The following is a 10406-nucleotide window of genomic DNA, read 5'->3' as shown; positions in this document are numbered from 1 at the left end:
GCCAAAAATCATTAGGATATTAAGTAAAGATCATGTTCCATGAAGATATTTTGTAAATTTCCTACCGTAAATATATAAAACATTTATTTTTGTGAGTGAATGCAGCACAATCGCGAACATAAACGGACAACTTTAAAGACGATTTTCTCAATGTTTCGATTTTTTTGCATCCTCAGATTCCAGATTTTCAAATAGTTGTATCTTGGCCAAATATTGTTATATCCTAAAAAACATACATCAATATAAAGCTTATTTATTCAGCTTTCAGATAATATATAAGTCTAAATTTAAAAAAATGTATCCATGTGACTGGTTTTGTGGTCCAGGGTCACAAATGAGAGATTAATGTACTTTCTGAAGAGTATAAATTTGATAGCAACATATCAACACGGATTTAGAAAAGGAAGAAGTACTAGTACTGTACTACAGAATCCAATAATATGACTTGAGGATGAAGTACGAAAAGCCCAAGCAACAGAGATGTGATGGTAAAGAAACAGTGATGGCTGTAATTTTGATGTTGAAAAGGCCGATGATATGCTATGGACTTCTAATCAAAATGCATTTGTTGGGTGTTAGAGGAAAAATGTCTAATTGGATAATGGATTTTCTAAATATGAAAAAACAAACAAATGTCAACAACAGTGGGATAATGCAGTAAAAGGGAGACATTTATCCTCAATACAAAGCAGAGTAGGTATTTTAAGAAATAAAGATATGAATCTATAGAGAGCAAGTAATAAGGAGCAAGCTAAGAATGGGACATAGCAATCTAAACTGAACACTTCACATCCGGGGAAAACATCCAACACGTCTGAGACCGTTCAACTTCACTCCGTTCAAGAAAGACAATGATGATTCAATTACAGGAAATAGGACAGCTAGAGAACAATATTAAAAGTATTTTAGAATGAGCAGGCAGTAAGGGTGTTTATATTTTCTCAAAAAGACTTGACTGGACAAGAGACTTTTAAAAAAATGGAGTGTAGTTTAGTGTAGAACCGCAGGTGGCAGTAATGCAACAATCCAACCCCAACAAAGAAGAAGATGACGTGGTGGAATTTATTTGGCGGGAAATATAACGGAAACGGAAAGTTGGCACGTTGAAGAAAATTCAAGCATAACACCGAAGTGTTTTAATGAATGATCATGATGTGTGTGGTGGTGTTGATGTTGATGACCATACTTGCCGCAGGTAAGACATGATTTATATTGTTTTCATTATTTTGATTTTCAAGTTGAATCTTGCCTGCGCTGTTCAACTGGCTCATTTCAGCGACTGAGAAAAACCAACACCTGGTGTGTCTAGACATGTAAAACCTTTCAAAACATCATAATTGACTGATGTTATATGCTCCCGGCAATTTTGTTAACAGAAGTGCCAAACAAAGTGAAGAGACGGGTTGATTCTGACGCTAGCACAAACTGTATAAATGGCAGCCATCATTGCCCACGTGAAAATAACCGCCTAGCGTGCAGCTATGCTACAGTGTAGATAATACTTAGCACACATTTGGGATGAAATTACATGTTTAATGAACTTTTTAGCATGCTCTGTACATTTCATGAGATATTATTTATGAGAAAAAGACTATTATAATATAATCTCAGTAACTTAATAAATTACTAATATCTGAAAAAGCTGCTGGTTGAATGATGGCTGATTTTTGGAACGATATTTGCCGTTTTTAGGTGATCCAAATCGGCCGATAACCGCGCATTGGCAAACTAACAGATTTTTGTCTAATTTCTGCTAACGGTCTTGTTTCTGCCTACTTTAGAATAACATTTGGAGTTCTGAGTGAATTTTTTTTCAAAGTATTTACATTAACGGAGTAAATATTGACTAAAATAAATGTTCATTTTATTGAATCCTTGGGCACAGTTCTCCTAAATGTTTTACTGCAAATCTGTGTTTTGATCATTTACAGCAAATGATTGTAAAATCAGAATGTGAATCAAATAATTAATCTGTGTTGTTAACTTACAGTTCAAATATTTATTTTGGCAGGTTCTTGCATGAAATGTAAGGAGTTGTCTGTAATCGAGGGTGGCGATGCTACACTACGCTATGCAACTTCTGGAGTGACTATTTTCTATGAAATCGATTGCAAAACAAAGAGTAAGATCGGTCTGATCGCTCAAATCTGTGGCCCTAATAAGAACTGCACCACCAACAGTACGGCACCTAATGTTTCAATAAAGCTTGGCTGTGTAATTCTAAATAATGTCACCTCTAACAAATGCTACAGGGCAGAACCCATACCAGGAGAGAAGAAATGTTATAATGTTAATGCAAAGAGTGAGTATGTTACTGTATGACTAAACTTTTTAAATAACATTTGACACTTTCCAATTTATGTTTGTTTTGGGGTTCATGTGGGCAGTAGAGAAGTTAGCCTACAGTTTTATAAATGTATTGTTCTTGTGACCCTTACAGAACCACTACACTCAACCATCAGCCCAGAAATATCCAACTCAAAGTTCAGTACTGCAACACCCTTCAATAACTCAACTTCAGACACTCCCGGGGCATCCAAACATATTGGAGCTATTGCTGGTGGTGTTGTTGGTGGTGTTGTTTTTGGTGTTGGCTGTTACATATGCAATGTAAGTATTATCACAATAATTTAACTGTTTTTATTTTACCTCTCATTAACAGCTATGATACGGTAAACACCATGTGCATTATTGCACATTATTCAGGGCAGTTTTGTTCTTGAACTTCACAATCCCAGACTAGAGAAGTTCCTTCAGACATTTGACCAAGAATCAATTTAACAATGTTTAATATCATCATACAGAACATCGCCAAACAATAATCAAAACCAGAAGAGTGCCCAAATTCAAAGTTTTAGCTCTGTTGTTAAGTAGGTTAAGTAGGATTAATAACATACAACATTTTCAAAACACTTATGGTATTAAAAACAACAAACAGAAATTACATTTTCATAGCATAAATTTGTTCACAAGGGCTAAAGTAGATTCACACTGCAGTTAAAACTAGCCCTAATTTGATTTTCTACTAAAATCTGTTACTGAGGCCTTTTATGACCCTTTTAATTGTGGCCAATTTCAGATACTCATCTGATATTAGTTTCAGATATTAAAAAAAACATGGTTACTGCAATTTTACTAATGCAACTCCATGGTTATTTTTCATAAGTTACACTCAAAGGTTCTCTACCCTTAAAGGGTGCATATTGTTTATATGCTACTAAAATGCACCCTTAGGGGTAGAGAAGTGCACCTTTGAGATTACTACCCCAGTGAGAAGCTAAAAATACAATTTTAGTACATTTTATTTCTGACAGTGTAAACAAAAATAGTCTAATAATTCACAATCAAGGCCTATTGAATGTAAAAAAAACCCCATGACTTTGAAATATAATGTTGAGTGAGTATTAATTGCCTATTTTATTCTAAGAATAATTAAAAAGTTCAGCTTAATTTAGATATATCGGTATTGGTATTGATATCGGATGGAAAATTAAAACAAGTGATATCGCTCATCCCTACCATCGAACGTGCACTTCAGAATCTCGTTCTTTTTTTACATTTTTTTATGAAGGCTGCATTCATAGGTTTTGGTTAAAGATCTGATGACATTCAGTGTAAAAATGCACAATACAGAAATTCTCATCAGGAAAAACTCTTTCACAGCAATGTAAATACGAAGTCTAATTATAAATCGAGGTATAACAGTGGAGTATAGGCAAAGCATAAGATAATTTTAATTCAAAAGCCACACTTTCTAGTTTGTAGTTCGTTATTCTCATTACATGTATGGTTTTAACTTCTCAAACTAAGTATGGTAATTACAAGTCTTACAAATTACAAAATTACAGCATAAAATCATTTGTGTGCAGAAGTGGAGGAACGGACAAGTCAATTATGTATTGTGAACTGGCAAGCTTTCTCACGAAGAAAGCATCAGGAGTGAGTATTCACGTCTTTTACACCTGGCATAAACGTGTTTCATATAGTATCTGAATTCTGAGTGAAATATAATTTACTTGCATTCCAATGCATCTTCAGTGGGATATGTACATGATTCCCATACCATACATGATAGCTGATAATGGTGTAAAGGTTTTTAGGAAGTTCAGCTACAGTAGGCTATGATTGTAATTTTTAATAGTTGAACATGTTAATACTGTGTATATCAAGAAGAAATTTACATAAATTACATTCTCTCTCTCATAATAAGGACATAATGATATTGTTTGCAATGCAATTTCTGTATTTTTTGCAATTTCAAAATAACTGATTGGGACCATTCGTGCTTTAACCCAGTTCAGTTGTAATATAATATGATCTTGTAAGGGTGGAATTCCTGCAGTGGTTCAAGCTGCAAGAACTGCCGAATGACTAAAGAAACGTTATTGGCAAGATGGTAGAAAACTGCACATTTCTAGTCTTTAACCACCCACTGCCACTTATACCAACGACGGAAATAAGTGCAGTTACAATAGCTTAATATTTGTGGGAGAGCGTTGCTATAGATAGTGACAATATTGTATTGCAATATGTAGCACTTCAAAGTCAATATCAAATCAAAACTAGTTAGCACATTAGTTGCAATTGAAAAGGTTTAATGACAAAATATGTTATGGTTACACTTAAAATAGTTACAAAATATATGTATGAGATGGTGATAACTTATATTATTAATTGTACCCAGCATATATGAAAAATGTTACCTGAGAGAGAGAGAGAGAGAGAGAGAGAGAGAGAGAGAGAGAGAGAGAGAGAGAGAGATAGAGATAGAGAGAGAGATAGATAGAGAGAGACAAAGAAAAGAAGAGCCCCCAAGAAAGGGACCCAGAGAAGAAAATAGCCAGAGCCTCAAAGAGACAGAGCAACAGTTACAATCTTATTTTATCCTTTCCTTGACCATGTGACCAAAACCCAACTGTGAGACATTCAAACTGACCAATCAGATAATTACACTTCCACCACTGTACTAAAGGTGTGACAATTCATCGACCCCCCAAAGTACAAACATTTGGCCTGCATGCCTAGATCACTATCAGCCCCTCTGTGCCTTAGGAACTCCAAATGGTCATTGTCTCTGAAAGAGGGGGTAGAAAAACAGTCAAGCAAATATCTTTGTTCATTTAAAATATCTTGGATTATTTTCAATCCTACAATTTTGAGCGCTTCTGTATCGTTAGAATAGTTTAATAATTGAAATATACAGTCAGTTCAAATACACACAAACATTTATGAAAATCGATAAGACATTGTTTGAATTGTTCTAAGTTGAATCCAACTCAAACACTTGAGATGCAAAGAAACTGAAGGAATGGGACTCCAACATTGAAGTTCGAAAAGGACTGACTTGGTGGTTTCGCAGGAGAAACGGTTTTACTCAACTCAATTCTAACAAATGTGAATAAAACTGTTTTTCATGTTTACAGTAACTTGAAGGATTAGGATATGAAGGTCATTACCATAAAAGTTTTATTTCTTTCCTGTTTTAATTTTAAATCAACTTGTGCACTTTTTTTTTTATTCTGTATATATTATTTATTATTTTCACTGCTTCACTAAATAAACATATACAGCCTAATTATGGGCCTTCTTGTGTAATTATTAGTTTTCTTTTCAGAAAAAAGCACCTCAAACTGAATATGTTTGATTTCACTAACCTCCTGTTTCATCCTGAAAAGCACTCACTGCCAGTTCGGTTTAAACAATCGGATTTGGTTTAGTTTGCGTTCTGGCATTCTGATGGTCCAGATGTCGGTTTCACAGACAAGAATTAGGCCCAGTCCCAGACTAAAATGCATGTCTTAAATGAAAGTAAGTTGCACTGACTTATCTTAAAATATCAGTGCCATTGTTTTTATGAAGATGCAGACAAGGAATTTTTTTTTTCAAAGGCACGTTTAAAAAAAAGTGACTTAAATTAACTAAGGCCATCTCCTGGCTTAATCTAAGGCCTGTCTGTGAATCTGGGCCCCAGGGTGTTAAAAACACCTGTGTGCCCTTACTAATGGAAGTTTCTTACAACCAGCCAATCAGATTAGATCTTAACAGTTGGAGAGCGGACCATGGGCAGTCATTGGGAGCGCCAACTGAGGCTGCATTTTACTCCACTTTAAGACATACACTCATGAACTTCCCTAAGTAGTTCCCTTGGGGAAATCCTTGCTGGCCTTTTGAAGTGTGTTCATCTTCATCAAGTTGGCGAGGGAAGTTTATTTAGACAGACCCTCAACCCCTCAATTTTGACAAAGGAGCGAGTCTGCGATTGTGACGTCACAGCAGCAACTTGCTACACTGGAAAAGTTCTCGCGAGAGCACAAGTTGAGTTTGCTCAGTGAGTTGCTCTGGCGTCGAGTAATGATGCTCATTAAATATGCCCTTGTATCCGAGCTGCACCAATCACATCGGGTTATCTGATATAGGCGGGGCAGAGGCGAGATGACGACAGCGCTGTGACGTCGAAGTCATTAGTAAGCATTGCAAGATGGCTATGGGTGAACACCAGTTGTTTGAAACGGCTTTGGCCGCTACAATGAACGAGTTAGACTTGGCTTTTTATCTAAAAGAGGAACAGAAGACGGCGCTCGAATCGTTCCTTTGCAAGAAGGGCGTTTTTGCTGTTTTGTCGACCGGATACGGTAAGAGTCTTATCTACCAGTTAGCTCCGCTGGTAGCTAAGCGTATGGGGCTTGTTGTGATTGGTCGTAATATTATCCAATTGCGTGTAGTGAGATTTTCAAATGCATGCTTGGTGCCGCCACTCGAGCTGGCCGATTTTCATTAGTCGATGCCAGACCATTAATCTTTCAGATTTAGGTCTGGATTTCCAGGTTAGCAACTTGCAGAGCTCAGACTTAATTTACCTGCATTTATTTTAAGTGATCACAGGCTTATGTTCCATGTTCAATGATCCATTTAAACATATTTCAAGGGTTTCGCCAGTAGTGGGAATTCGTGCAACCTAAGCAATGACGAGACAGAGGGAAGTTAGCAAGGGAGGGGCATAAATGCAGCCTGAGACTCTCAATTGAGAGACATGGTGTCTCTGACTTCATTTACAATATGTAGCATAATTGGTAAGTTATTCTGAATTCAGCCCCTTTTTTAAGGAGCAAACAAGTAAACTGGTGTGGATGACTGGAAGATAGCCCATAGTTCTGTTTTGTTGAATTTGTTGCTTTGAAAGAAATATTTAAAATGGCACTTTATTTTATTAATAACAACAGACAATGGCACTTCATGTTAAGTTTGCTGGGCCCTTAGATGGCAACATAAAGCTCATACCTCAGAAAACATGCCACTAGACCACTTCCTGTTCCACTGAATGTGGATCATCAACAACACTTCCTTTTCATTGAAATCTCAGAAGATGAAGATGCGTTCTAGAACATCTGAGCTCTTTGAATGTGGGTTGTCAGAAAGGCAGAACAAAAAAATAAACTTTTCCTTAAAATATTACACCTCTTCTGAACAGAAAAACAAAGTACAAACTTGTTTCTGGGTTTTGGCCAACAAAATACATCATCCCGTCAGCACTCTAGATTTACAGTATAGTTTGGAGTTTTTGAAAACCATCAGAATTTTAGTAATTTCGTTTGGCGCTGTCTAACCTTAGAAACTACCATGGCAGTATCTTTAGCACACAGATGGAGCTCTTCCTCGACCTGAGCGGAACATCACATGCTCAACCAGAAAGGAAACAGTGCCAATTCCCACCAAACCAGACAGAACCAGTCGGATCAGAACCTCAGTGGGACCACAATGCTCCGGACAATCTGATAAAGAAGAAAGTGACAGGCATGAAGTCAACAACTGGCATCATCTATTTAGAGACATGTAAGCTGCACAGAGATCATTGTGGCAGGAAGAGACGTGACATTTTGCACCTTCATGTTGTGGGCAGATCTTTTTCATGTTAAAGGGGTCATATAATGCCATTTTTGTACAAGCTAATATGATTCTTTAGGGTCTAAATTAAAAGTTTGTAATATACTTTAATTAAAAATTCTCATTAGTATTGTAAGAAAACACTAATTTTACCTGGTCAAAAACAGCTCTGTTTTCAGCACGCCGTTTCAGTGCATGTGTCTTTAAATGATAATGAGCTTTGCTCACCCCGCCCCTCTGTTCTGTGGGTACACCGTATCTAACACAATAACCACGTGTTATTCGTTATAAACGTGTGATTATGAATTATATTGAGAACGTCGTACATAGAAAACATGCAGTAATGTACCCTGAGTGTAAACCTTAGACGCATTCATTGTGAAGCCTGCAGCAAGGTTAGCAAATTTCGCAAAGATTAATATAAATACTAATATAAAGGTTAATAAAACATTACACTCACATCTTCTGGAGGTTCAGCAGTAACACGTTGGTACCGATCCGTTTTTTCTCGTTTGTAAAGCTGTCTGGTGTGAAATGATTCGCGTAAACATGAAAGCATGGACGATCGTGGGGAATCCCCGTGAGGGAATCCCCGCGTCAATCCTTTGGGCATATCGCTTCAAAAACAAAACTCAGCCACTGCATCTTCAACGGCTCAGATTTAGGAACATCCAAATGACTGCTGTGTTCCTTATTACATCTAAGAACAGAACACCACAATCGCTTAGACGCCATTCTACTCCAGCATATCAACAATTGCGGACTACTATGACGACGGCTGTCACAGCTTGCTCAGGGCGGGTCTTGTGTTGAAACACGGCTGTCAATCACAATCGCGGGAGGGGCGTACGATCTTATGACGTCACAATATCGAACGGCTTGATTTCATAGATGGTCAAACATATATGGAGATTAAAACAAAACCACTGGATGGATTTTAATCATGATAGGATGGTTGTGTACAGGCACTGCCAACAGACATTTCAGTGCAATCAACTTGTAAAAGTGCATGTACCATTATATGACCCCTTTAAGATGAACGGTTTTATTGCTCACTGGATTGGCGGCCGTGCAGCTGTAGGTCTCCGGATCATTATAATGTATCTCTAATGGTAAACTCAGGTTAATGCTGAGATCAGGATTGCTGGTCTGGTTCACCATTTCACCCCCTTTATACCAGGAGATGGACACATCTCGTTCATTTTTTACAGAACAAAGCACAGAACAGAGTTCTTGGTTTGGGTCTTCCATCACCTGTGATTGCATCAATGCACCTGGTAATACATCAGATCATAAGGTTACTCTTGAACATTTTAAAGTCAAGACAGTTTTTAAGCATTTTTGACTCGTTTTTAAAATCAAACTGCTGTTTCATGAGCCCATATAGCTGGCAATTTATTGGTGTCTTGTGTGACACAGATGTACAGTTAATGTTACTATCGCTACTAATCTTGTAAGTCACTACTGGGTAAGAGAAAAAGACTTACCTTGTGATTGGTTTATACTCATCAGTGAGCCAATCCTGATGGCAGGAACAGAAACTGGTTCTTTACACACACACACACACACACACACACACACACACACACACACACACACACAGAGAGAGAGAGAGAGAGAGAGAGAGAGAGAGAGAGAGAGAGAGAGAGAGAGAGAGAGAGAGAGAGAGAGAGAGAGAGAGAGAGAGAAATCATTATAAATAGTTATCACAAAAATAATTGTATTGGCTGCAACTAAATCTTACCATAAACATCAACTTTAAACATCTTCCAAGACATTAATTTAGTGATGGTGACTTCATAAGATCCAGATTCACTGGTGCTGATGTTCCAGATAGTCAGTGATCCAGTTTCTCTGTCCAGCTGCAGTCTGTTGATGAGTCTCGGTTCATAATGGGTGAAAACTGTTCCTTGAAACAGCTGTGTTATACGGGTAGTTTGGTTGCCACTGTCAAACAGCCACATCACTTCAGCATCTCTCGGTAGCTGAGTAGCTCCTGTTTGCAGAGTGACTTTTCCATTTATCACAATCTTTAGCTCATCCCACTTGCCATTCACTAGATCTAAAACAAAAATTAGTTACATAAAAAGCTAGAAAAAAAACCCACACAACAAAACAAACAGACATCAACGACAATTAGACAAGAGCTGGTACAACACCTGGGACATCTGTGTTATCAACCATGTAGTATTCAGGTTTAAATAACTATTAAGCAACTATCAAGTATGTTAGACATTTAACGGGATGCATTTTTTTGTACAAATTTAGTTTGCATGACAGAACCAGGGTTTCAGATTGACAGCATGCAGACAAACCAATGACCACAACCACTAAAACAGTAGTCTGCTTGTAAACAAACAGAAAACATCAGCTTTTAAATAGCTTACCTTTCATGCAGATGAAAAACACAGTGTAAGCCCACATGCTGGAGAATGTTTTAAGAGGCATCATATTTGCATGTTCTCTCTGTTATGCACCTGGAGCTCAACTCAGGGTGAGCATTTAGTGAAGATCGTCTGTGCCTC

General features: G+C 37.4%; 1 protein-coding gene across 3 annotated transcripts; it reads right to left on the bottom strand.

The window, feature by feature from the left end:
- Positions 1-7168: 7168 nt before the first annotated feature.
- Positions 7169-10406, bottom strand: LOC307145927 (CD48 antigen-like). Of its 3 annotated transcripts, XM_079849566.1 has the most exons (5): positions 10269-10406; positions 9626-9943; positions 9369-9428; positions 8897-9155; positions 7169-7769 (listed from the first exon to the last, which is right to left on the bottom strand). In XM_079849566.1, exons 1-4 carry the CDS (start codon positions 10330-10332, stop codon positions 8899-8901), a joined length of 699 nt encoding a protein of 232 aa, XP_079705692.1. In that variant the 5' UTR covers positions 10333-10406; the 3' UTR covers positions 7169-7769; positions 8897-8898. The 3 variants fall into 3 exon arrangements, 2 of the variants coding, with proteins under 2 accessions (XP_079705692.1, XP_079705693.1); XM_079849567.1 differs by lacking the exon at positions 9369-9428; XR_013819022.1 differs by lacking the exons at positions 8897-9155; positions 9369-9428; positions 9626-9943; positions 10269-10406 and adding an exon at positions 7881-7911 and having other exon boundaries at positions 7482-7769.

The sequence above is a fragment of the Squalius cephalus genome (assembly GCF_949319135.1).
Source record: "Squalius cephalus genome assembly, chromosome: 18".
NCBI classification, from domain to species: domain Eukaryota; kingdom Metazoa; phylum Chordata; class Actinopteri; order Cypriniformes; family Leuciscidae; genus Squalius; species Squalius cephalus.
The sequence above is the reverse complement of the archived record's forward strand: the minus strand, read 5'-3'. Positions and strand labels throughout refer to the sequence as shown.